This window comes from Pipistrellus hanaki (genome assembly GCF_964339955.1).
Source record: "Pipistrellus hanaki genome assembly, chromosome: 11".
In the NCBI taxonomy this organism is placed as follows: Eukaryota; Metazoa; Chordata; class Mammalia; order Chiroptera; family Vespertilionidae; genus Pipistrellus; species Pipistrellus hanaki.
This window is the reverse complement of record NC_140513.1, coordinates 25,029,879-25,057,349: the sequence shown is the minus strand read 5'-3', so window position 1 is coordinate 25,057,349 and position 27,471 is coordinate 25,029,879. Positions and strand designations below refer to the sequence as shown.

Below are 27,471 nucleotides of genomic sequence, written 5' to 3'. Positions count from 1 at the left end.
CACACAGAACAGTACCTTACTGGTCACTCCCTACAAGTACACACTCCATTTATAACCTTGTTTTTAAAACCAGGAAAAATTGTTAAAGTATCTATCCAACAGTGATGTTTTCAAAAGTATATACACCTAACAGCCCAGAGAATGCTCACTCTGGACCCAGTGTCAGCACCATCAAAGTGCAGTGTCTGTGACTGCAAGTCAGACAAAAATAAAAAATACAGTACTCTCTAAGGCCTAGGACTAGCTCAAAATAGGCTCTACAGCATTTGGGGCCAACAGGTGTGTCGTCCTCAAGGGCCTTTTAGACGGGCACAAAGTCGCCACTGGTTACACATAAGTGATTTTTGCATCACTGTTCAGATATATAATATTCCCATCAGAGGGTACAGGAAATTTAATTAAATGCTTCACAGAGTTTTACAAAAATTGCTAAAAAAATTTTTTTGCACTTCAATTTTTAATTTTTACATGTGCCATGTTTAACAACATCAATTAGAAACTACTTTCTGATGATACTTCTCAACCCTAAGGAAGAACTTGGTTTGAGGGCTGCGTCCCTCTCTGAAAGCGAGCCTTTCACTCAGAAACACAGTAGCACCAGTGCTACACGTTAGTTCTCCTCGGAGCCACTGAAATTGGTAAGAGCCATTGGGCAGCCTGAAGCCTCAAACCCAAGGGTATTAGCTCTCAACCAAGAGATTTTAGTTTCCTACAACTGACATCGACATTATCCCAAGAGGTCAGGGTTAGAGCAAAGTGCTGGGAAGATTGCTGGTCTGCCAGCGCAGGCAGGTAGTCTTAGAGTGCTTATACAGGTGGCTGGACTGACTGAACCTCTTGCCACACTTCAGGCAGGCATAGGGCTTTTCACCTGTGTGGACACGGATGTGCTTCTTACAATCTGTCAAGGTCAGAAAAGTCTTGCAGCAGATTTTGCAGGCATACTTGCGAGCGCCCTCTACAACCAAGACGTTGTGCTCTGATAAGGCCTTCTTGCATTTGGACAGGACATCAGCAGAGGCCCTGGTCAGCTGTGGTGGGCAAGGCTGAGAAGGGTGCCCATTCTCAAATGAGGACGTGGGCCCATTCATCATTAGCTGAGAGCTGGCAGAGTTTTCTGGGATCTGTGAGCTCCGGACAGAAGTTACAATTGGCATTTTGGGAGCGATACGGCGGTAATAGGGAAAGTTACTGGCCTTTCCTCTTGAGGAGCCCATCATCACCCTGGAGAAGGAGGAGTGGAGGCCCAAACCAGACCTGGAAAAATCCATTCCAAACTGTTCTCCTTGGTAGCCGGAACTCTGCACACAGGGCAGGCCCATGGCTTCCTGCATAGGCCTAGCAAAGTGAGAGTCTGCAGGCTCACTGAATGGGTTTTCCACATGAGAGCCAGTGGCCGAAGAGGGCCCGCCCACAGGCCCAGTCTCTGGACCCAACAAATAAGGGCCCTCACACTCCAGCCTGCAGTCACTAGTGGTGTTTGGGATATTATCATCATTGCTCTGATTTGCACTAAAGTTACTTCCTCTGCTCTTGTTAAGAAAATTTGAAATGCTAAAAGTGGATTTATGATCTAAGTTATTTGTGACTTCTAAAATATGGATGTCACCTACCCTGTCAGTGCTAGACTGGGGATCTGAAAAACTCCGATCACTGCTTTCCGGGCTGAGGTCTATCTTCTCAGCATTGACCACAACTCCTTCCACTTCCACAGATTCGCTGCCTTCTGCTTGTGAGGTCACGTCGCTCACTTCATCCTGAGGCTCAGGGGAGCTCAAGGGCTCCGATTTCACCACCACTCTCATGTGCTCCTTCTCACCAAGGCCAACCTCAGGATTTTCACACTGAAAGCCGCCTTTCTCAGCTGCAGCTTCCTGCTCAAAACTAGTCTCAACCTGAGTTGCACGAGAGGCCATGGACAGCTGTGCCATGTTGCCAGCACTGTTGTCAGACTGGCTGGGCACCTGGGCATCTTCTTGAGCACCGAAAGACTGGTCGAACATGATGGTACTGTCTTCCTGGTTGTCGGCCTTAGCGTTATCCACGATTTTCAGAGAATCTGGCAAGAAGAACTCTTCTCGAGCATGAACCCCTGAAGGCCCGTTCTCTGGCGTAACATGGGAAATGGCAGCCTCATCCATGGCAGGCCGGAGGCGCTGCCTGGCCCGTTCCTCTGCAGACTGCTTACGCTTGTGGAGGCGCCTCATGGGAAAGGGCGTGCGCTGGTCCAGGTTGTTGCGCATGGAGGAGCTCATGGGGGCTGGCTGCTCCTCGCCGCTCTGGTTGGGATTGAGGGCTGAGCTCACTATGCTGAGTCCCAGCTGCTGCAGCATAAAGAAGCGCTGCATGCGGGCGCTCTGCTCCTGAACACGCTCGCTCGGGGGAGACATGGGCAGTGTCCTTGTCGTTAAGTAATGTTTACATGCCTTAACAACGGAGTTCAAATGCAGGTGAGAGGCTGCCAATAAGACATCCATAACATTGCTCTCCCCCAACATGAGGGTGGAGGTATACATCATGTCAATCAGGGCGGCAAAGGCCTCCGCTGTCACTACCTCGCTATCCAGCTGGATCATGTTCATGGTCTGATCGCCCTCTGCCACTGAGAACAGGGCTCGGAAATGCGTGCTGCAGGCTGCCAGGACAGAGCGGTGGGCTTTAAAATGCCTATTCCCTACTACAATGACACAATCACAGAGCTGGCCGTGAAGTCTTTGGTAGTTCAGTTGCTGGAAGATCTGTTCAAAGTGTCCAGGAAAATCCATGATCCTATGGGAAAACAAAGAAAGTGCTAAGACTTAGAAAAGCTTAAGAGAAAGCCAGAGCACAGAGGGTGTGATGGAAGAGAGGCATGGATGGCCAAGCTTGGATCTTTAAAACTTTGTGATTTTTTTTATAATGGGCACAAGGGGCAAATGCTGATTCAGATACAGCTCTGGAAGCATGCACACATGTAGGCTCAGCTATGGCTGCTTACAGGCTCCCTTTACTCCTCATATGACCCACTTTTAATGTTTAATACTTAGGGTCCATGTTAGAAAAGGCCAACATGTGAATAATAGAATACCTACCCCACAGAAGTTAATTCCAGTTCTGCATTCCCTAAGGACAATGAATAAATTCCAGAGTCTTTCAGTAACTTAAGTGAAAGGGGTAAATCAGTATTAGTGGGGAAGACTACTAGTTATAGATAGATTGCACACATATGCTTAACACTACTCTCCCGCCCCCGAAACACTCATTCCTGAGACCTCATTAAAATGTACTAAAGTTTTTTGGTTTTTATTTATTTATTTAATCCTCACCTGAGGATATTTTTTTCCATTCATTTTTTTAAAAATATTTTTTCCCTTTTGTATACTTTATTGATTTTTTTACAGAGAGGAAGAGAGAGGGATAGGAAGCTAGAAACATCAATGAGAGAGAAACATCTATCAGCTGCCTCCTGCACAACCCCCACTGGGGATGTGCCCGCAACCAAGGTACATGCCTTTGACCGGAATCAAACCTGGAACCTTACAGTCCGCAGGCCGACGCTCTATCCACTGAGCCAAACTGGTTTTGGCTCCATCCATTTTTAGAGTGGAAGGGAGGGGAAGATGCTCGGGATGGGGGAGGGGAGAAGATCAATGTGAAAGAGACACATCAATAGGCTGCCTCCCACACAACCAGGAATCAAATCCAAGATGTTTTACCACTGATCTACACCAGCCAGGGTGGTTTTGTTATTTTAAAGGTATAAACCCAGAAGGGAAAAAAAAAATTGGAAATAAATATCAATAGCATTTTGGAAGCTGGTGAACAGGTAAATGAATGATTGCTAACTGACTTAACATACCCAGAAAGCTAAAATACTAAATTGGCAGTGGATAAAACACCCTGACTTATATATAAGATACCCACCCACCCAAAGGCTCAGGGGAAGTGGAATGGAGGTGATCCTCAGACAGGAGGACCGGATGGAAATCTATTCAATAAAAAATAACCCAATGGAAGCTCTGTGCCTGTGGTACAAGAAAGGTAAATCTATAGAAACAGAGCTATTGGGAGCTGTACTTAGCAAACTACATATACTTTTGGCATAATTTGTTGTTAAAACCTAAAAAGAGGAGAGCCGAACAGACCATTACCACACACATACACAAAATTAGAAAAAGTTACCAAAGAATTATTCCCCATCTCCTGGAAAGACATCAGTACCAAATAGTTTTATAGGAAATATCTATTAAATGCTATGGAAAAGATAATTCCTACGTTATTTAACCACTTTAGGAGAGGAAGCTTCCAATGATCCAATATTCAAAGAAATAGTTACTATATCACATGTTGGGTAATGCAATTAAATGTAGTATATACTGACCAATATTTCTGAATATAAGGATGAGTTAGAGAAGGGCAATCTGTTGGTGTGAGTGCACTAATAGACATTTAAGAGAAGCTATTTAATATCCAGTAACACATGCATAACTCATTAAGGTAAAAGTGCAGCGTGAGTTAAACCAAATGAGAAATGCAGCTGATGCACTAGCAGTTTTAAAGTATGTTTTCACCATCCCCAAATGCCATACCAAGAATGCATTGGAAATAGCAGGGCATTACTATGATGCCCCAAAGTGATTCCAAAGACCATGAATATGAAAAAGGCTTAGATTTATAGCATCTTAGGTAAATTTTCCCAGAAGCGGACCATGAGGGAAGGATTCAAGTGCAAGTGATTTATCAATGAAGTGCTCCCAGGAGAAACTGGGGGGGGGGGGGGGGGGGGGGGGGGGGGGCTTGAGAGGATACAGCAGCAGCCAAGCAAGTGCAATTTGGGGCAAAATTCCAGCTTTAGCCTGGTCTAGCAGGAGGGCTCTGGAGTAAAAGCCACCTCAAGGCAAAGGAACTGGTCTTTCGTAGCCCTGCATTGGTCAGTCAACAGCTAAGAGTCTCTCCAGGGAAACAGAACCTGCCAGGCTCCCTGGGCTCATGCACAAAGTGATGCCTGTCACCCAAAGACCTAGTCCTCAAAAGAGTCACAGATGCAAGCCATTAGCAGCAAAAGCATACAGAAGCTGCACGGCGGGTGCACAGAACCGGTAAAAAGGATCATGGGGATCTGGTCAGAGCTATCACTCACACTATACTAAAGAATAAGTGACGTGCAACCATATTAACAAACAGATACTGTATGTTAGGAAAGGACATTTTTGTATATATACTTAATATGTTTTATTCCCAATTCCCCAGTGCTATCCCAAAATTATTAACTCAATGAGGAATCTCAATTCAGTTCTTTCATTCTAAAATGCCACTTTACATTAAGAGGTCCCACGGTAGTAAACATTAGAAAACACTGTTTTAACAAGTCATTAACAAAATAATATACCACAACATAATTCTTTTTTTTTTTTTTTTAATATATTTTGATTTTTTACAGAGAGGAAGAGAGAGGGATAGAGAGTTAGAAACATCAATGAGAGAGAACCATCAATCAGCCGCCTCCTGCATACCCCCTACTGGGGATATGCCCGCAACCAAGGTACATGCCCTTGACCAGAATCAAACCCGGGACCCTTCAGTCCACAGGCCGACGCTCTTTTATATCTAGAAGAGTTATTTTAAAAATTCGGTTGGGGAGACACAAAAATTTGTTAAGTCTGCTCAGATGGAAAGTAACTATAAATCTAGATTAAGGAAAGAAAAAAAAAAAAACTCTCAAAGCAACTCTAGCAAATTCAGAGGTCCAGCCTAAAAGCTATAAAATAGCTCATGCTGAAAAGTTAAGTGTTTTACCTAAAGATGCCTGTCTGAAGTCTTCAAATCAAATTAAAAAGTTTCAGGTTTCTTTAACGATTTCAAAATGTGACTCTAAGTCTATATAGCTGGAGGAGAAACAGCAACCATCAATTTGGAACTGTGTCTGACCCAGAGCACATATACCCCACAATATTTACTAGTACAACATTTGTTATCTACTAAAATATTTGTTATCTGCTATTTTTAGCAATTTCCAAACTAAATATAATTAAGAAAATATATTTATACCACTGCTCATTACATTAATATGGATAATCAAGAAGTGACTGTTTTCTCAATGAATTTACTTTCCTAATAATGCTTAGACTAATTTTTTTAATTTTTTTTATTTTTAATATATTTTATTGATTTTTTTGACCCCCTCCCTCCCTCCCACATATCCCCTCCCTCCCCAGAGTTTTGTGTCCATTGGTTGCACTTATATGCACGTATACAAGTCCTTCGGAAGATCTATTATCTCCCCCAGATCTTCCTCCCCTCCCCGCTGTAATTTGACAGTCTACTTGTTGATATACTGTCTCTATATCTATCTTATGGTTCATCAGTTTTTAATGTTCTTTATTATCCACAAATGAGTGAGGTCATGTGGTGTTTCTCTTTCATTGATTGGCTTATTTCACTCAGCATGATGTTCTCCAATTCCATCCAGGATGCTGCAAATGATGAGAAATCCTTCTTTTTTATGGCAGCATAGTATTCCATTGTGTAGATGTACCATAGTTTTTGGATCCAATCATCCGCTGACGGACACTTAGGCTGTTTCCAAATTCTGGCTATTGTAGATTGTGCTGCTATGAACATAGGGGTGCATATATCCTTTCTGATTGGTGTTTCTAGTTTCTTGGGATATATTCCTAGCAGTGGGATTACTGGGTCAAATGGGAGTTCCATTTTCAGTTTTTTGAGGAAACTCCACACTGTTCTCCACAGTGGTTGCACCAGTCTACATTCCCACCAGCAGTGCACGAGCGACTGTTTTCTCAATGAATTTACTTTCCTAATAATGCTTAGACTAATTTTTTTTTTTAAAAGCTCATTTGTGTTCTAGGAGAACAAGCCAGTTAATAGTACATTTTAACTATTTGATTTATATACTGACCTATCCACATGCTTTTCAATAATATACTTAGTTCATAAAGAAACAACCATACTCAAACATCATCTACCACCACAGCAAGTGATTTATTGCCTGTCTGCCCGGCAGGGCCTGCAAAGTTGCTACCTACAGGGAAGCATCTTAACATTTTAAGAAACTCTTAACATTCAATATCCCTAATCTAAATAAAATCCTAGCAGAAAAATAACAGAACTTTTCCTCCACTTGTAAAGATGATACAGATATGGATAAACTAAGGCAATAAAACCAGGCACGTCCCAGTCAAGCAGTCTAGGGCTTTTAATAGCACTCCAAGCTTAGAGTCCTAGAACATTCATCCATTGTTCGGATTTGACTAAGGGGAAATAAGGAAAGGCTGGGACTAGATAGGCATACCGATGCCCAAGGTTAGCCCCAGATACCAGATCTGTCAGCCTAATTTCATAATCTCTCTGGTTCTGCTTGGTCAGAAACTGGACAGATTAAGTCTATTAAAAAGGGAATCTGGGCCTGGCTGGCATGGCTCAGTGGTTGAGCATCGACCTATAAACCAAGAGGTCACGGTTTTATTCCCAGTCGGGACACATGGCTTGATCCCCAGTGGTGGTGGTGGTGGTGGTGGGGGGGGGTGCAGGAGGCAACTGATTGATTCTCTCTCATCATTGATGATTCTATCTCTCTCTCTTTCTCTCTGAAGAGAATCCATCAGTGAGTAAAGGTGAGCACCACTGGGGAAGTCAAGCCAATGCCAGAAGCCCTTACTATCTCGCTCTACATTCCAAGTCTCCCCAATTTGCCCCCTTGTTTTCCAGTTCAGCATTCCTGTGGATTAGCTGACCTAGAACTTCATAACTCAGTTTAAATAAGAAAAGGTATTAGTTAAATAATAAAAGGTACCTATTATATATCTGGTAAAAATTCAAAATGCTTAAAAAAAAACACACAAAAAAAAAACAAACAAAAAAACCCACAATTAAAATAGCTTGTTGAGGCCAGAAACTGTATTTTCTCTCTCCCTCAAAGTGCCTCAATACATTATTTGTTGGATAAATTTCAACTTTATGTTAATGAAATATAACACCAAATTACTCAATAGTCATTTTTTTAAGAGCCCCAACTCTCTTCAAAAACAAGAAAAAGTCTCAGAATATCCAAAATAAATATCAAAACTACGTATGAAAGATTTCCTCATAGGAAAGTTTCCCAAGCTCTCTTTTGTTTTAAACAAACAAAATTCAAGTTTTTCTAGTTTCCTAACTGATTGAAGATGAGCAATAGCAAATCTAGAATATGAGGAAGAGCTGGCTGCAGGTTAACAGCTGCAAAAAGAGACAGCTGACCCACTAGAAGAGAAGAAGCCCAGCAACTTGGAGCCCTAGAGATTTCAACAGCCCGGGAACATGCTGTGTATCTGGTATACAAATTCATTCATTCCAAGTTTTAAAGTGCTGTGGAACAGAGATTTATATGGCATAGTCTTGTCACAGATGCTAAGTAGAAACAAGTCATACACAAATAACAATTAAGTGCCACATAAGTGATAAAATGTACATGATGGCTCAAAGAAAGCAAAGGTTATTTACAGCGTTTGGTGGATTTGGCAACAGAGGTAGGTATTGTTTTGGGTTAGGATAAAATGAGATATAAAATATATTCTAGACAGAGGTAAAGGTAGGGAGAGGTTTGTGGTGGGGAAGCTATGTATCCATTCTGGCTGGAAAATAGGTAAGGGTAGGAAGGTAGGTAACTCACAACTGATGTTAGTAATTACAGCAAGTTAGCATATAATTTTGAATTAAAGACTAACACTTTTCAGATAACTTTTGTAAAAAACATTTTAAAGTTTAAGCACCGTGTCAGTCAGGATTCTTGTTTGCAGCAACAGAAGTGATTCTAGCTAACTTAACTGAAAAACAACTTGCTGAAAGGTCATTGGTTTGTCCGCAGAACTGATGAGAAGGCTGGAAACCTGAGCTTGAACTAGGCAGTGAGAACAATCCACACAGCCACCAAGAATGCTGACTCTATAGGGGATTCAATCTCACTTTGTCTTCACTATTGTTACTTAGTTGTGATTCTTGAATACATTCATGCCTTTTTGATATTCTGTGAGATGAAACAGGAAGTACACTTGAAGTCATTGTGCTGCATACTGAAATAAGATGTTGTCTCAAAGAAAATAACTTGTGCAATTTTCAAATTACAAACAGCACTTATTGCTTCTTTTAACTACTTAAAAACCTGAAACTATATCTATTTTAACATCTGTTTAAAAAGTCTAAATGTATTTTCCCTCTATTACTCATAAAATGTTGCCTGCCATCCCTCAGTTACACACACACCCCCAAACTTCTCGGTGATTTTAAAAAAGAGCTTTCTTTCACTGCCTTTTATCCCTGATAGATAAAAAAGCATATTTAAAAAAAAAAAAAAATATATATATATATATATATATATATATATATATACACACACACACACACACACACACACACACACACTTTTTATTGATTTCACAGAGGAAGAGAGAGGAGAAAGAGATAGAAACATCAACAATGAGAATCATTGATCAGTTGCTTCCTACACACCCCCACTCTGGGAATAGAGTCTGAAACCCAGGCATGGGCCCTTACCCAGAATCAAACCATGACCTCTGGTCACACCGGCCAGGCAAGAAGTATATTCTTAATGAATGACACTACTTTATCAAGAAAAGAGTCAGACCAGAACTTTAACGACACTATTATTGATGCTACCTTTCCAGTAGAAAAAATAAAAAAATAGATTTAATTCACTTTCATACCTGGCTTACTTTCAAAGTACCTGGCTTACTTTCAAAGTAGTATATTCCTTCACTTCTGAATCATTTATCAAATCAACAGTATTTAGCAAGTGACTGATATTTTAACTGCTAAGTTGCTTTTGACATTCTACTCAAAATAAATACTAAAATGTATGTTATTAAATGTGTTTAGATTTTTGCACTATCTGTGGGTTCCTCTCACAACTGAACCCCAAAACAGTGGGCTTTCTTCTCCCTATCCTTCCTCAAATCCTCTCTGCTGTAGAGACTAAAACAGACGGACTAAGGAACTGAAGGTCTTGCATTTATAGAGGAAGACGGGGTGGATTTTAAATTATAACCAACTAATTAAGATGTAGTGAAAAATCAATTATACCAATTAATAATATGTTCAGAAGAAAAGGGGGAGCAATTCATCCTAATTATATTAAATTTAAGAAGTTGGAAATAAAGCATTTGTAAACTTGTTATCAAGTACACAAAGTAACAGAATATAGTCTAATTTCTAAAAGCAGACTCCACTCAAACATCCTTTAAGTTAGTAAAAGAAACAAAACACTTTATTTCCATTTATATAAGACAAAAATACCACTTCCATTAGGATTCCTTCAATAACAAACTTTCTTCAGAGTACAAATTTGGAAAATTAATTGGTTATAATTACAATAAAGCTAGTGCTCCAACACAATTTCTAATCTGAATTATCACAAAGATAAATCAAAGCTTTTAGCAAAATTATGTGTAATTAATCAAAAGTCAACTCCCCCTTCAAATTAGTCTTGAGATTAAATGCCACTATTCAGTGATAAAAACGATGAAAACAACTGTAAAGAGCAATAGTTCACTCAGAAACAGCTGGTCTTTTAGCAGAAGTTCACTGCATACTTTGACAAAAGTTGCAGTGTAGTGTTACATTCCATCCCACCTGCTACACAACGAAAACTGACTCTCCTACACAACATCCATATTTGAGAAATGTTGCCATATCTGACTGTACAGATATTAAATCCTATCCACACTAAAGAACTCAATAAAATTCATGCTAAGTACTTAAATACTAAAACATTTACATGCATTTTGTATCCACGTGATTTTTTTAAAAATATATTTTATTGATTTTTTACAGAGAGGAAGGGAGAGAGATAGAGAGCTAGAAACATCGATGAGAGAGAAACATCGACCAGCTGCCTCCTGCACCCCCGCCACCAGGGATGTGCCCGCAAGCAACGTATATGCCCTTGACCGGAATCGAACCTGGTACCTTTCAGTCCGCAGACCGACGCTCTACCACTGAGCCAAACCGGTTTCGGCTATCCACGTGATTTTTAAAAAGTACTTCAACTTCTCATGATAGTCTTGCAACAAAGCTTCTTTTGAGAGCACTGACCCATAAATTTAGGAAAACACTCCATTAGAAGATGCTTTCCTTTCAAACTTTATCCCTTTCAGAATTTTTCTAGAGGCACCTCAATGAACCAGAAAACAGCTTGCCAGTACCTCCAGCTAACTACAGTATGTTTTGACACCACTTTTAGGAGGGAAAAAAGGCAGATCAGGAAACAAGTTGATTACAGAACTTTTTAGTAAGTTCTGGCTCATTTACTAGGTAAACCCAATGGCCCAGAACAAGTCTCCAACCAATTAGTATTACCTCATCAAGCTGGCAGCAGTAGCCAGGCCAGTCTTCCCAAGTCTGCTGGCATTTCCAGAGGGGGTTAAAGCAATAATAGGAGGTCTTCGCGCGAGGGACTTTTATCTGGAATTCTTTTTCTTCCATCCCTATCTGATCTCTTCCCCCCCCCCCCCCCCCTTACAATTTTAGCTTATGGCCAACCACCCTCACCACAGAAATCCTGTAACCTCAGCATACGAAAAGCAAGTTCTCCAGAAACTAGAAGCACCCAAGCCACCTTTTTAAAATTAAGGCACAAAAGTTCATCCAAAAGGTAACAAATCAGCAATGATGAGGAAGGCACAGCATTCTCTTCAACCTCTAAAGGAAGATCCCGATGTGTGTAACATCTTCTATTTAAAACAACTGCAAAGTACAGTTGGGGCAAACGTAGGTTTACATTGTTAGCATAGAAAAATAATAAAAATAAAATAATACAATATCTATGTATATAAAAGCCTAAGCCACCCTGAAGACCTGAGGAGGGGACAACTGGCTGGAAGCTATGACGTGTACGGACCACCAGGGTGCTCAACGCAGGAGCTGCCCCCTGATGGTCTGCAAGCTCACCCTTCCCGATCCCCATCAGGACTGGGCAAGGCCTAGGGGCCCCCACCTGTGCGCCAATTCGCGCACTGGGGCCTCTAATTAATAAATTCGGGGGGGGGGGGAGAGAGAACAACTCTATTTCGCGTTACTCACAACTGTAAATCTATTTTGGAAATATTTTTGTTTAATTCTTCACTGTGAAGGGTTTCTTACTTCTCTACTCATTCAAATTAGCCAGAACTTGAGCATACTACTTAGTAATCCAGACTTTTCTTTGCCTTTACCTAGAAGATTTCCTCCTAATTAGAATTTGTGTTCCTTTCAGAAGTTCCTTTCTACAGTACCTTCCACTATGACAGAACGCAGGCTGACTTACTAACAAATGATCTTTTTTTTTTTGGACGGGGGGGAAAAAAAAAATCTGATCTTCAATTCTCCCTTAATTCTCTGTCTTATGTATTTACGTGCAAATCTGCAAGGGGAAGAGGTGGAACGGCTGTTCTTACGAAGCCTGGAAGGAGTGGGCATTCAATAAACGCCTGTGAGCACCGAGTCCTCCGGTAACGACTCGGGCCATTCCAAAACACTGGCTCCACCCCCCCACCCCCCGGGGTCAGCCGCCAGTTCCCGATTCCAGCCCGCGCTGGCCTCGCGGTGGTAACACGAACCACTGCCGCTCAAGGAGACCCAGGACGAGGGCAGCAGGTCCCAGGCTGCCGGCCCGGAGACCTAGCTCATCCCACCCCGGCAACCGACCTCTTCGCCCGCAGATCCGAGGGGGCAAGAGCCTCCGCCCAATCCCGCAGACAGACAGCCCGGCGTCAGGACGCGGGGACGCGTGCGCAGAACCCGCCTCCCATCCTCCCGGCCCCTCCGCTAGGAAGGGTAACAATACTCCCTCAGAGAGACAGGCAGGGCAGGCGGGGGGCGCCCGGACGCGTCGGCGCGCTCCTCAGAAGCCTTGTCGCGCGACCCAGCGTAGGCCGCCAGCCCAGCGCCCCCCGGTGCGCAACCGTCTCCCCGGAGCGCGCCCGCCCACCCGCGCGCGCCGCCACCACTCGCGCTGACAGGGTCTCCTCACCTGAGCCGGGCTCCGCCCCCCTCCTCGCTGGAGAAAGCAGTGACCCTTCTCCGACCCGACTCCTCAGTGTCGGAGGAGGCGGGAACGTCCAGGCTGGCGTCTCCGTGAAGGGATTTTCCTACCCCTTCCGCCCACCCTCCCCGCCCACCCCGCCTCTCGTGCCCCAGCGCCTACAGCCCGTTGGCCACCTTACTCTGAGAGCACCGCGGCGGCCGCCGACCGTAAACGGAAGTGACGCGATGCGGAGCGCCTATTCCTCCCCGCCCCTCCGGACGAACTGTAACCAATCAGAAAAGAGAGGGGCGAGGCGTGGCAGGAGAGCAACCAACCAACACGCGGAATCCGAAAGAATTTCCTAGGCTCCGGAACATTGGCCAATCCCTGGTCCCAGGAGTCTCGTTGTGTTTACTACCGACCGAATCCGCGAGCGCGGTGACCAATCACCGTTTTTCTTACAGCACGTAGCATTGATATCCAACGCCTTGAAGGCGGGATTCATCACTAAGCGGCTTTGGGTTTGGCTGTAGAAAAGCTAATGTGTGTAGCAACCAACCAAGACCCGCTGTGGTTGGGGCGAGAGGGTTTTTCTGTCTCACTAAATATATTGATTTTTTACAGAGAGGAAGGAGAGGGATAGAGTTAGAAACATCGATGAGAGAGAAACATCGATCAGCTCTTTTGCACACCCCTTACTGGGGATGTGCCCGCAACCAAGGTACATGCCCTTGACCGGAATCGAACCTGGGACCCTTCAGTTCGCAGCCAACGCTCTATCCACTGAGCCAAACCAGTCAGAGCAATAAAAACATTTTTTAAAAATTGATCAATATAATATACAACGTTAAAAGAACGAAGGGGGGAAAACACCCACGCCTCTTCGCGCTGAGGGGCGGGGCGAGCGATGGGCGGGGCGGAAACGGCGCCCCGCCCCGTTCAGAGCGAGAGCGCAAAGGGGGCGTGCCCTTATGGGGGCGGGGCTACACGGCCGGCGACGTCCCGCCCCTTCCGGCCCTCCGCGCTGCCTCCGCGTGTGACATACGCGCTGGTGGCTGAGACTTAATTCCTGGGCTTAGCGACCGGAGGGGACATGGCGGCGGAGGTGCTGCCGAGTGCGAAGTGGCTGTACTGTGGAGAGCCCGACGAGAGCCAGAGAGCTGTGCTGGGTAAAGCCTGCGGAGCCGGGGCAGAATCCCCCCCGTGACTTCCCCTTCTGTCTCTGTACCTTAGAGCCCTCCCGCCGGCCCCTTTCCAGCTGGGCCAAGACTCTCCCCCTGCCCCCCATCACCCGCCTTAGTGTCCACCGCTACTTGGGTCCCCGCCAGAGCTCCTCCGTCATCCCACCATCTTTCCGTTACCACCCTTATACCTGGATGAGGACATCCCGGTCAACCCCTCCCCAAGGGATTTACCCAGGACTTTGTCATGCTCTCATTCACCGGGTCTTAGAACTGCTCCGTTTCCTTATCTCCACTGGGCAGGGATACCCCCTGTTTCTCTAGGTCTGGACGAGGCCGCCTCGGTCGGGCCCCTTCCCCTAGTTATTCCCTCATGTCGCAGCCCCTCCACACTCCCTTCACCTCCCCAGCCCCTCCTCCCAGTGGACCAGGAGCTCCTTCAGTCCCACTCCAGGTCAGGACCTTGCCATCCTCATCCCTCCAACCACTCCTTCCCAGTCCCAGTCCAGTTCCTCCCCATTCTACAACGTGATTCTTTCTGATTGCCTCTCATTCTTCGGCCGTGACCTTACAGTTCAGTTCTCCAATGGGAAGCTGCAGAATCCAGATAACATGCGCTTTAGCTTGTACAAGAACAAGGACTCCGCGAATCCCAGGAAGAAGAGCCAGCGGATCCTGGTAAGGGCTGCAGTGGCCAGTTGCCTCCACTCTGCAGGCCTCCGTTCACCTCTTGGGAATGGTGGGTGTGGGAGTGAGTGAGAGGAAAGAGAGGGGAGATAGCAAAGGTGCTTTTAAAGAACTCTTCTGAGCCTCAGCAGGTTGGGGTGTGGGGACAGGCTCCATTTAGTTTCGTACTTTTGGTGAGCTGATGGCCTTTCATTCCTAAGTTCATTCAACAAGCATTTATTGAGCGCCTCCTGTGGCCCTGTGCCATAAGCTGCTAGAGAAACAGCTAAATCAGACCTGGCCCCACTGGGTGGGTTTCTCAGCCTTGGCGATTTTGACCCAGATAATTCTTTGTTGTGGGGGCAGCCTTGAGCGTCATAGGATGTTTAGTAACTTTCCTGGCCTCTACCCACTGTATGTCAGTAGCACCTTCTCGTTGTGACAACCAGAATGTCTGAGGTTCCCAGATGCCCCTGGAAGGGGGATTTCCTCGGGTTGAGAACCAGCTCTCTAGAGCTCTTTGGGATTTTACCATGAATGGTAGAGAGAACCCTAGAGAGGTGAGAACTGGATGTGAGGGACAAGTAGACAACGGGCCTAAGGGAGGGAAAGTACGAGGCAGAGTCTAAGTCTCTGCTCGCCAGAATGTCCTCCTGGGGAGGGTACATGGAGCTGAGCTCTAACGGATGGAGGAGGGTTTGACAGCTGAGGCTCAGTATTCCAGGTGAAGAGGATAACAAGGACGAACATAGAGAAACAGCAAAGCCTGGCTGTATTTGAGGAATGAATCAGCCATTCCCTAAGAGCGTGTAAGGAGCAGTCGTAGGAGAGGTGGGCACATGGGTTTAAGAAGGGCTTCAGCTTCCAACCCTGGCGGTTGCCTGCAGGATCGTTTGGTTGCATGTCTCTAAGCGAGGAGAGCCCAAGACCTCTCTCCCAAGTCCTGTGGGGCCGATTCCCTAAGATCTTTTCAGACCCACTGGAAACCAGCACTGTCTGGGGCTTCCTTTTCTAAAGTCCTCTTGTCTTTCCCGCACGGGCACCCACATTTACTGAGCGATGGTGGGGCTGGATCGTCTCCCCGAGAGTCTCTAGATCCAACCCACCGTGTTTGGATTCTAAAGCTTTTGGCAAATGTGGGAAAGAGAGGTAAGATGCTTAATACCTTTCACCACTGGTTGTAATGGAGCTTTACTCTGCATTTCAGGCAGCTGAAACAGACAGACTTTCCTATGTGGGAACCAATTTTGGGACTGGAGCACTCAAATGCAACACTCTGTGCAGGTAGGGACAGGGGAAGGGACAGCTGGAAGGGGAGGGGAGTGGTAGTGGCCCTGGCTCTGCAGTTCCCAGCCTTTAAGGGCAGTGGGGAGATCTAGAGAGGTTTACCAAGTGTCTGTGTTCCCGGACCCAGGGGCCCTCACACCAGCAGGTAGATGTTTTTTTTAGGGGTGTGGTTTTTGTTTTTTGTTTTTTTAATATAGACTTTCTTGAAAAGAAAGTTGACTTGCTTTTGTTGAATTTCCTAAAAACCTCATTTAATGGTAGTATTTTAAATTTTTTTAAAAAAATTATGATATAATTGACATATGACATTATATTAGTTTCAGGTATACAACATAATGATTAGATCTATATATAATAAAATGGCCACTTAAATAAGTCTAGTTAACATCCATCACCACACATAGTTACAAATTTTTTTTCTTGTGATGAGAACTTGGAAGATTGATTCTCTTAACTTTCAAATATACAATACAGTATTAACTACAGTCACCATACTGTACGTTACTTCCCCAGGATGTATTTATAATCTTGTTTCCAAGAGGCAGCTGTCTTAGCTAATATGGGATATATAATGATTATTCCAAAGCTTGCCAAAAATTTGCTTTAGGACTAACTATGGGAAAAGGATTTGGTAGTGTCAAAGGCTCTGCGGTTTCTGCCCAGTGCTGCCTGCTGCCGATTGGCTGATTTGGGGCAACTTTGCCTTGCATTGATTCCAAATCTCTCCCTGCCCCATGCCCCCGACTCCCCTACAATGAAGATTGCCCAGCCTGAGCAGTCTGTAACTGGCTGGGGTTGGCATAATGCAGACAGTGTCCCTGTGACGTACACAGCAGTCATCACAAACAAGGCCCTTTCAGAGCCCACTGACCCACCCTGGTAGAAGTCGGATCAATGAGTATATGCTTAAAACTGTTAACACTGTATCATCCCTTTACAAGATCCTCTAGTTCAGACTGGTCCGCTCCCAGAATCACTGGTTTTACTTGTGTCTGCCTCCATAAAATGTATGTGTGCTGTAAATTCCAGTGCAGTTCTGCATGCTTACATCCCAAAAGGGCTTTCCACTGCAGCCGTGAGCCCAAATGTGACCAGCTACCGGAACCACCTGTAGCTCCCCCCCCCCCCCTCACATCATGAACCTTCTCCATGCAGAGAATGGCTGCTTTAGCTTGGGGGGGGGGGGGTGGCGCGCTGGGCTGGGCTGATTATTGTTTCTTCTGAGCAAGTGGTGCATTCCTCAGGGGTACTGGGGCAGAAAGAATGTTGAGAACTTTTAAGCAGGGAAAGGGAAGTTGTATAAACAATACCATTTGAATAACCTATTGTCACTGTTATTATTCCTTCTTTACTCAGACACTTTGTGGGAATTTTGAACAAGACCTCTGGCCAAATGGAAGTATATGATGCTGAATTATTCAACATGCAGCCACTGTTTCCAGGTAGGTCCCAATCAAGGCTCAAAGAAATGCTGCATGCGTTGGTATGAGTTTTTTATTTTAAAACACATGTTACAGTTATTTTTAAAAGGGTGCCTTTCTGTTTTGTTTTTTACTTGAACAAGTTTTTGGTTATCCTCATTGGAGGATATATTTTCCATTGATTTTGAGAGAGAGCAGAAGGGAAGGAGGGGAGGGAGAGAGACACTGATGTGAGAGTGAACCTTTGACTGGCTGCCTCCCACACATGCCCCAATTGGGATTGAACCTGCCATCTAGGTATGAGCCAGAAATGAGTTGCCAACTTTTTGGATGATGCTCTTGACTTCCAAAGCCCATCTGTGAGTTTCCTAGGAGACCATAGTCTCTAGGTTAAGAATTCCTTGCTTTGCAAACAAATGTAACTATATTTAAAATATCCAAATGCTCTTCTTTTAAGGACGCAAAGAAAGTTATTCATTAACTCGTTGATTAAACAAATCTTTACTTTATAAGAAAGAAATTTGCAAATAGTGGTTTATTATATTCAGCATATTGACCTGGGCAAGCCATTTAATTTGGAGGCCTCATTTTTCCTTATTGAAGAGGCTGGACCGAGTGGCTCCTTCATTGGACTCCTTAAATCTCCAAATTTTCTAAGAATACACTAAAGCTGAATGTTCAATGTGCAGTGTACGCTCATATTAAGTGAAATCTGGGAAGCCCTGGAGTAAAGAAATCTGTGTCTCTTAGATTAACTGTTAGACAAATGAATACCAAACACTATTGCTATCTGTGGGCCTTACAGTTTGCTTTTCCCCGTTTTTGTTTGTGTTTTGATAGATGAACCAGTTGAGAGTGAATTGACACGAGAAAGTGAGAGCAAAACTTTTAGAGAAAAGGTAAGTGTGATGGAACTAAAATGCAGGACGTTAAGCAAGTTCCTTGCAGGCCATGGGTAAGGATTTCTCCATCAGTAAAATGAGCCGGCTGAATGCAGGGCTCCCTCGCTGCTCCCAGCTCATTCCTTCTGGGCTGTCTGGACAGTTTCATACCTGCACAAGCCTCGTCAGCCTCATAGGGAGAGTCCACCGATATGGAGCAGCTCTACCCAGCTCTGTACCGATGTTCTGAAATGGCTCTCTGGCTGATAAGAGGTGTGGCATAACACATGTCCTTAAAGATTTAACACAAGTTTCAGAGAATATCGGTTGTAGCCTGGATATTTTCATATGAAAACAAAAGTAAACTTTAGGATTTTTCAATGTAGAATATTCCTACAAAGCTCATCTCACTGGCCAGGGCAAGTCCTTACATTTACAGATTAAGGCTGTTGATTTGTATGTGGCCCATTCCTATTTACAAAGCAAGTTCTTTAGATCTGTTGATATCATTTGATTCTTACCACAAGCCTATGTGGTAGACAGCTATAATTCAGCCCACTTTATAGGCTCAGAGAGGCTGACACTTTCCCCATAGTCACATAGTGAGGAATAGCAGTGCCTAGCCTGACCCCAGGAATCAAATTTGTCTCTTGCACAGATGGACTCTTGCATTGAAGCCTTTGGTACCACCAAACAGAAGCGGGCTCTGAACTCCAGGAGAATGAACAGAGTAGGCAATGAATCTTTAAATCGTGCAGTGGCTAAAGCCGCAGAGAGTATTATTGATACAAAGGGTGTGACTGGTAAGCATCTGGAACTTGGGGTAAGAATCTGCTCACAGCGACAGTTTTCCCTTCTCTTGAGACCTTTTACCCACCCCAGTAGATGGAAGTGATGGGGGTTAGGGCTGGATTTCTTCCTGTCTCTCGCTGAGGGCCATTGTGGGAACCATCTTAGGATGTACTAAGAAACATGACATGGCCTGCTCTCAGTGAGCTCACAGGCATGAGAAAGGCCAGGGAATGCGTATGTGCACACTATTCCTTGGTGCCGGGGTTACAGCCTGCAGGGCCCAGAGGAGAGAGGGGGCTTCGAGTCTGTATTGGTCAGTAAGGCAGGTGTGATGGTGAACTGAGCCTCGGGAGACAGTGTTTCACTTTGGAGTCAATGGTTTTTTTTCTACTAAATTCCTTAGAAGCTTGAGAATTTAATTGTGTTATTTTAAAAATATCTTTGTTGTTCAAATGCATTATAAGAACATAAGAGAAAGTTTACATAAAAGCAGTTTTTCTATTAAAATGGAATTTTAGTAATTTTTAGAAAATCTTTCCATACCCTGTAATAGAAACATTTTCTATGTTTTTGTTCATACTTTCATAATTTTATTTTTGCATCTAAAGCTTAATGAAGAATAATTTTTTTGGCATATTGTACCAGAATAAATTTTTTGGCAAATTTTTGGTATAATTTTATGTTTTCCCATTGATTAGCTAGTCCCCAACTCCATCCTTTCTTTGTAAACGAGAATTTTAATAGTCGTGTTTAAAATTCTGAGTTGTGTTTTGTCCCAGCATTCCAGCAGGCTCTCGATTATAGTGGCCTCCTCATCCCGTTTATTTTCTGACAAGGCATATTCATCCTCCCCACTTCTTATTTGTCACAAATGTCTTAGTTGCCGGAGCATGCTTTTTCTTCCACGTAATCTTAAAGATTCTTTTTGTCAAGTCCTTCGAAATACAGTTGGGATTAATATGGAGAGAATCAGCATCTTTACAATATTATATTTTCTCATCCAGGAATATAGAAATATGTCTCTCTGTTCATTCATTCAAAGACATATTTTAACATCTAAGTAAATCTTGGAATATTTTTGTTCAGTTTACTTTCAGCTATTTTAGGACATTTAGAAAGAAAAATAATTCACCTATTTTCTCATCATCCTACCAGAACAACTGTTAAAATGTTCCTGTTTTCCTCTCTGTCTTTGTCTTTATGCATAGTACTTAATTTTTACATGGTTACATCCGTGTGGTAGTTAGTTTTAGAATTTGATTTTTTTTCATAGTATTTAGAGAAATTTTCTGGAAGTTAAGCCATTAAAGACTAGTGTTTTTTTTGTTTTCGTTTTTTTTTTTACTATCCCTTGCTTTTAGTTTCTCATGTTGTATTGTAAACATTTATTAGCTCGCCTCTCTCCTGACTGTACCGCAAGTTACTTGAGGGGATACCATGTGGATGCACCTTCTGTAGGACCCAGTTCGGTTTGTGTCATGTGTGGACATCTTGGTGCTGGAGCTGTCAATGAGGTCTGGCCTCGTTGGCGGGAGCATTCAGATTAAAGGCTTCCGGGCTGGTTATGATCCTGTGTGCACAGGTTGCAGAGCGTGTTGGGGAATCCGATGCTTAACAGGGTGGTACTCACACTGACTCTTCCTTTATTGCAAAGCTCTGGTCAAGGATGCCCTCCACGATAACGTGCAAGCTGACTCCCTCTGCCTTCCTCCCTGCCACGCGGATGCAGCCAAGCCTGAAGACGTGTATAAATTTGACGACCGTATCCTCCTGGTGGAAATGCTTCCTTATTTCCCAAGTTACCCGGTTTCCCCGAAAATAAGACAGTGTCTTATATTAATTTTTGCTCCCAAAGATGCACTAGGTCTTATTTTCAGGGGATGTCTTATCTTTCTATGCGCTAGGTCTTATTTTCGGAGGATGTCTTATTTTCGGGGAAACACGGTAGAATGTGCGTACATGATGGCACAGCCAGGCTTTCTGAGGGGTCTGGTCCCATGTCACTCACAGGAGCTACATCCTGACCCTCGCAGTTGCCCAGTGCTGTTGCTGGGAAGTCAGCTGTGCTTACTGACTAGCTGAGGGTCCTGCTTCAAACCAGCTTCTCAGCCCCTGGGGTTCAGACCCATTCCTCAGCAAAATGCCAAACTTCCACAGCTCAGCCCTGTGGGCACCACTCTCTGTGAATGGTTCAAGTACCACTTTAAGTCAGCCAACGCCCGAAGCCTAGGGCAGACTGATTTTGTAAAAGGAAGGGTTGAAATGTAAAATTCCCTACTTGTGAGTCCAATGAAATGGAAATGCCTACAGTGGCTTTGTGATGAAAAGGCAGAAAAGCCCAGACAGGGAATGAGGTCTGGGCTGGGAGTCAGAGAGCTGAGTCTCTGAGGTCTGCCCCGAGTGCTGTGTGGTGTTCCCGTCTCTAAAATGAGGCCCCTAGGAGATGATCTATCCAGTTAGATTTTCCATCTCGGTCAGATTGTGCTCTTGACCAGTAACTGGTTCTCTCCGCTGCGGAGTATGAAGCTCTCCGGAGCCCATCTGAAGCTTTCAGGAACGTCACTTCAGAAGAAATACTGAAGATGATCGAAGAGAACAGGTACTCCGACGTGGGCGGACGCAGTGTCTGAGGGAGTAATGTCGGGACACAGCAGTAGTCAGACAGGAAGCAGACCTTTGGGTACCAGTCATTGAGGATCGCTGTCTGTCCAGCATTTGAACACAAAGGAGCCAGTGTTTTCATACATGTTTGGGCTCCTAGACCTGCCGTCCCAAGGCTGTGGACGGCATTCAAGGGAGAGAGTTGGCCTCAAGTGTGTGGAGCCTGTGGCTGGGCAGAGGGTGGCGAAGCCTTAGAGTTGGGCCGGGAGCTCGAGGTGGACTGTGTCCCCTGATGTCATGCTTGGCACTGATGGTCTCCGGGAGCCCACGTGCTGGCTGAGCGTATGTGTGAGGGGCACCAGGTGTGAGGGCGCCTGCTGGTCTGATTGTGAGGGGTGAACGGCTCCTGACAGAGCCGTCTTACAGCGCACATTCTCCCCTCCCTTCCCTTGTTTTAGCCACTGCTCCTTTGTCATAGAAGCGCTGAAGTCTTTGCCATCAAATGAGGAGAGCCGAGACCACCAGGCCCGATGCATATGGTTTCTGGACACACTCATCAAGTTCCGAGCACAGAAGGTTATTAAGCGGAAAAGTGAGTCCATGTTAGACATTTGATTTTAGTTATTTCCAGTTCGCTATTAGCCTGTAATTCTTAGACCAGAAGAAAATGGGGATGTGGGTGTGTCACAGTGAGATTCCTATTGGTACGACTGACATGCCGAGAGGACTCTCCAGGCTCTTTCTCATCTGCACATGGAACAGGACAGGTTATGTGATTGTTCAGAACTGACATTCACTTCTGTTCTGCACGAGGCAAAATATCCGATAAGTGAAATTGTAAGGGATTGTTAGACTCACATCAAAGAGGGTGAGAAGTCGGCCTTGCTCATGAAGGCTCGTGACTGGTTTGTGTTGTGTCAGCTTATTTCTGACTGGGACTGGGAGAGGAGAGCCAGTTTCTACTGGTAACCGCAGCGTCCCCTCCAGCCAGAGCCATGGCTGCCACATCCATCCATCCATCCGGAGTCGGGAAGGCAGCGGGAGGCACCTGGGGTTTTAGGTACAAGGTGTGTGCAGTGTCATTACTGTGATTGGGCATCGGAGCGTCTGTTTTTCGGTACTTGGTTAAAATTCTCATGTTCACATTCCAATGTCCCCTTTTTCTCTCCCTGAGCTTTTCCTACAATCTACTAACTTTTTTACATTTTATGAATTCTGAGTCTTTAGGCCTCATTTTTCTTTCTTGTTATCATCCCTTCACAAATGTCTCTGGGCAGTTTCATTTGACAGGAACATATTTTCATTGGAAAGCGGCCATTTTGTTTTGGGGGCCCTGCTTCTCCTGCCACATGGCTTTGTTAGTCACACTGGCCAATTGTTGGCTGCTTCTCCCAGCTCTCGGAGGGCGTGTGGCCTGAAGGTTTCGACAGAAAGTGACCAACTCCTTTGTGTCGTAGGCGCCCTGGGACCTGGAATTCCACACATCATCGCCACCAAACTGCTGAAGCACTTCACCTGCGTGACCTACAACAATGGCAGGTCAGGGGGGGCCTGTTTGGCTCGGCCTGTGAAGGAGAGCAGGTTGGGGAGGGTTGGGAGAGGGGGGAGCAGGAGCTTGGCTGAAGGCCACATCCTCAGAGCTGCTGTGCTGAGGAGAGCACTGCCTTTGGAGTAGCCGTGGGTCAGATAGGTTTAGGAAACACTGCACAGGACGTGCTCTCCTCCCCTCAGAGACGTTCACGTCCCCGGGGGATGTTCAGCAAAGAAGACTAACTTCACCTGACACACTCCTTTCAAGGAGCCTTTCTGAGTGCCCCGCAGAACTGGTACTCTGTGGAAAGGCGGTGCTGCAGGCGAGCATAGGCCTTTGTGGTGATTTGTGGGAAGGATCCCCCAATAATGCACCTGGGTCTCCTCCTGGCAGTTTGCTGGGAATGTTTCCCGCTCTGAGTGCTTGGAAGAATCCGCAGCAGCTGAGCGTGGGTGACTGCTTTCCTGGCAGCTCTGCTAAGCAGGCAAGCAGGCAGGAGCGAGGGTCTCACCAGTCGTGGGGCTCTCACGGTGCTTGGGGCAGCAGGTGCGGCCTTCTCCGTCCCCCTTGGAGGGAGCCCCTTGGAGGGAGCGCAGGGATTGGCTCACGGTTCTCTGCATGATGGCTTGAGCACCTTGAAGGACAAGGAGTTGCTTGAATTCATTTCTTCTCCCCAAGATGGGGAAGACATTAAGTACCTATGGGGACAGGTTTGGATGTTTTTATTTTGCTCTTGAAGAAATCTTCGAGTTTAATTTTTGGTCTCTTATTGTCATTGATTTTGCAGTTTACGCAACTTTATTTCTGATTCTATGAAGGCAAAGATCATTGCGTATGTGATCATACTCGCCTTGCATATAAACGACTTCCAGGTTGACCTGACATTGTTACAGAGGGACCTGAAGCTCAGTGAGAAAAGGTGAGCACACAGAACAGAAAGCTCTTTAGGGTGCCTTGCAGTATTCCTAGAACTGCTGGAAAGCATGAGGCTCCAGCAGGAGAACTGGGGACGTTTAGTAGGGAAAAGACTTGGGACTAGAGGACAGTTGTCTAGGTGCTTGAATGACTGTAATAGATGAGGTCACACAACCCAGAGGGGAATTATTGGGCTTCATAGCTGAGCCTTCCCATAGCACTCTGTCCTGTGTAACAGGCAGCCTCCCGTCTCCAAATACCTTTCTCTGGGAGAGACTGTATGGTCCTGGGGGGTGGAGCCCAGGGGTGGAAGTTACAAGAACCCAATTTCATCTTCGCAAAAAGACCTTTCTCAGGGTCAGATGGAAGGGGCTGCCAGGTGGTGGGGCCGCTGTTTGGCAGGGATGTCACACTGGGGCTGCTCTTCCTGGACTGGGAGAGTTGGCAGAGGTGACCTTTCAGAAGGGATTCAAGCTGAGTAGGAGCAGAATTCCCAGGATTCCGAATGATGGATCCTTTAGGGCAGGGGTCCTCAAACTTTTTAAAGTGGGGGCCAGATCACGGTCCCTCAGAGAGCTGGAGGGCCGGACTATATGAACTACTAATTCCTACTATAACACCTCGGCTGCGCTCACTGCCCAAAAAACCTGGCGGGCCGGATCAGACTCCTCTGCGGGCCGCATGTGGCCCACGGGCCGTAGTTTGAAGACCCCTGCTTTAGGGGCATCTTAACACCCAAGCACCTGATGTTCAAGAGGCCTGTAAACCCCTGTTTGGGCCTGGCAGTCCACAGAGGGACTATTCCGAGGGCTGTCCGCCAGTGTGCCTTCTCACAGGCAGTGATGGTGAGAATCAGAAGGTTCTTAGAGGCTGTTTCAGCACACTTCTAGCAGGTGTTCCATCCTCGTTGTAGGGAGTAAACCAAGTTTATTAACAGGATCTAGATAGAGAACCTGGGTTGTAATCACCTGTAAGGATATTCTCATGGCCACACATGAAAATGGAATTGCGTTTGAAGGCTCTCAATGGATCTCATCCTCCTCTCCGGGGGGGGTCACTCTGGGGATTCTGTCTTCCTAGCCTGGAGCACCAGCACGCCGCTCCCTTCCGCCCCCTCCCTGAGCAGTGATGTAGAGGAGAGTCTCCATTTGTGTTGTGTGTGTGTCCCTCAGGATGCTCGACATAGCCAGAGCCATGAGGCTGAAGATCTCCAAGAGGAAGGTATCTCTGGCAGCTGGCAGGGAGGAGGAGCACCGGCTGGGCACTCTGTGCGTCCCGCTGCCTCCAGCCCAGACCTCGGACCGCCAGGCAAAGCGGAGGAGAATCACGTAGAGTGTGCTTTCCAGACGGAGAAGCTTGGCCACATGAGAGCCTCTTCCTCTGTTCATTTCCATGTTTTTAAAAAGCGGGGGAGCCGAAACCGGTTTGGCTCAATGGATAGAGCATCGGCTTGGGGACTGAAAGGTCCCGGGTTCGATTCGGGTCAAGGGCATGTACCTTGGTTGCGGGCATATCGCCAGTAGGGGGGGTGCAAGAGGCAGCTGGTCGATGTTTCTCTCTCATCGACGTTTCTAGCTCTCTATATCTCTCCTTTCCTCTCTGTAAAAAATCAATAAAATATATATTTTAAAAAAAATAAAAAAGGAGTTTAGGACATGGGTAAGCTGTGACGTTGTTAAAGGGGTGCAGGATGGGAATCGGGAGGTTGCCCTCAGAACTGCTCAGGGCAGAGCACACTGCTGGCTTCCCACCCAGGCATCAGGAAACCACTCTGCCCCACAGCTGAATTCACGAAGCTGTGATTGGACATCCACCCATGCTTTTATCCACATCTCCACCCCCTCGCTCGTCAGCACAAGTAACCAAAAGATCAAGCAGCTGGTTTCCATGTTTCCTTCTGTGGGTGCTTATGTAGGAACCTAATTTGCATCTAGAACCCTAGCAGCAGGGGAGTCTTGGAAATAGGTGTCAGCTCTCCAGCTTCTAGTTACAGGAAGGCATACCTGAAGGAGATGGGAACGGGTTCTGACCGCCAGAAGCCTGTCTGCCCCGGGGGAGATGGAGAAGCCAGTGTCCCGAGGGGTGCTATGAGGAATGGGAATGCGATATGGAGACTTGGGTGCGTGGCTAATATGCAGACCCGGATCTTCAAGTCTTTTCTGGGAGCAGCTGAGGTTTGTGGTGCTCAGTGCTGGGGAGCGAGGCGCAGGGAAGGAAGAAAGACAGAATTCGTCTCTGAAAATGAGAAAGGAGGAAGTCTCTGCAGCAGCTGGGCCATCCATCGGGGAAGGCGGTGGAAGTGAGTCTTAGATGATTCACTTGACAGGTGGTCCTTGTGTTTCTTCGAGCTCTGGGTGCTGTTAGGAGAGCCCCTTCTGGAGCGAGGCCATGCCTACGTGTGTATTTTTCATGCTCTTCTCCGGTTTGTCTCATTCGTGTCTGATCCTAGGTAGTGGGCATTTGTAGCATCCGTTGTCTCCCGCAGAGGTGTGAGCAGGAAATCTAAGTGCCTCTTGTGTTTCCTGATCTAACCTGTTGTGAAAATCAAGTATGTGACTCTGCATTCCTGATCTGTCTCTGGGAAAAGAACTTAGGTGCTTATGGGGTAGGATGTGTTTTCATGAATGTTTCTTAGATTCTGAGGGGCTGTCACTTGGAATTTCCAGGAATGTCTGGGTCAGAGCATGTGACCAGGCCTCTGAACCACCTCTGTCCCAGAGGACGCAGCCTGTCTTCGGTCACTCACACAGAGCAGTGGTATGACAGGGAAGAGCCGAGGATGGCAGGTACTCGTCCTGGGTGACAGCAGGTGTGCCTCACTAGATTAGGCGGTGCATTCCCAGAGGTTGAAAAGCACATTTCTGTACATAAGAGGCCTATGGGTTAAAAGGCTCAAGAGGGTCCTTGTTCAACTTGAACTAGTCTCCTGAAAGCAGCTAGCGCAGTGCCTGACGCAGGTAGTGTATGTTGAATGAGTCATAGTCCATGAAATTGCACCTTCTTTCCTTGGCAGGGCTATTCCGAGGTAAACACTTGCAGAATAATGGAATCGTATTTTATTTTTTTACTAGAGGCCCAGTGAATGAAAATTCATGCACTGGAGGGGGGTTCCCTCAGCCCGGCCTGCCCGCTCTCACAGTCTGGAAGCCCTCGGGCGGGAGGCGACACCCCATCACACCTCTGCCGCCGCCACTGCAGGCAG

General features: G+C 45.8%; 2 protein-coding genes across 3 annotated transcripts; one reads left to right on the top strand and one right to left on the bottom strand.

The window, feature by feature from the left end:
* Nucleotides 1-115: 115 nt before the first annotated feature.
* On the bottom strand, nucleotides 116-13,119 carry ZBTB5 (zinc finger and BTB domain containing 5). 2 transcript variants are annotated; one of them, XM_084898733.1, is made up of 2 exons: nucleotides 13,001-13,119; nucleotides 116-2,769 (listed from the first exon to the last, which is right to left on the bottom strand). In XM_084898733.1, the coding sequence occupies exon 2, from the start codon at nucleotides 2,763-2,765 to the stop codon at nucleotides 747-749; it is 2,019 nt and encodes a 672-aa protein (XP_084754859.1). In that variant the 5' UTR covers nucleotides 2,766-2,769; nucleotides 13,001-13,119; the 3' UTR covers nucleotides 116-746. The 2 variants fall into 2 exon arrangements, with proteins under 2 accessions (XP_084754859.1, XP_084754858.1); XM_084898732.1 differs by lacking the exon at nucleotides 13,001-13,119 and adding an exon at nucleotides 12,676-12,746.
* Nucleotides 13,120-13,995: 876 nt separating this feature from the next.
* POLR1E (RNA polymerase I subunit E) lies at nucleotides 13,996-25,679 on the top strand. Its single transcript, XM_084898756.1, has 12 exons — nucleotides 13,996-14,163; nucleotides 14,750-14,853; nucleotides 16,049-16,125; nucleotides 17,485-17,570; nucleotides 18,390-18,448; nucleotides 19,089-19,233; nucleotides 20,877-20,984; nucleotides 21,725-21,821; nucleotides 22,282-22,415; nucleotides 23,281-23,362; nucleotides 24,142-24,273; nucleotides 25,442-25,679. The coding sequence occupies exons 1-12, from the start codon at nucleotides 14,088-14,090 to the stop codon at nucleotides 25,599-25,601; spliced, it is 1,260 nt and encodes a 419-aa protein (XP_084754882.1). The 5' UTR covers nucleotides 13,996-14,087; the 3' UTR covers nucleotides 25,602-25,679.
* The last annotated feature ends 1,792 nt before the right edge of the window (nucleotides 25,680-27,471 follow it).

Excerpts from the sequence above, each read along its gene's own strand:
- ZBTB5 (XM_084898733.1), bottom strand. The coding sequence starts at position 2,765 with ATGGATTTTCCTGGACACTTTGAACAGATCTTCCAGCAACTGAACTAC.
- POLR1E (XM_084898756.1), top strand. The coding sequence starts at position 14,088 with ATGGCGGCGGAGGTGCTGCCGAGTGCGAAGTGGCTGTACTGTGGAGAG. Across the intron at positions 17,571-18,389 it reads CATGCAGCCACTGTTTCCAG|ATGAACCAGTTGAGAGTGAA; the intron begins GTAGGTCCCAAT and ends GTGTTTTGATAG. Across the intron at positions 22,416-23,280 it reads GAAGGTTATTAAGCGGAAAA|GCGCCCTGGGACCTGGAATT; the intron begins GTGAGTCCATGT and ends TTTGTGTCGTAG.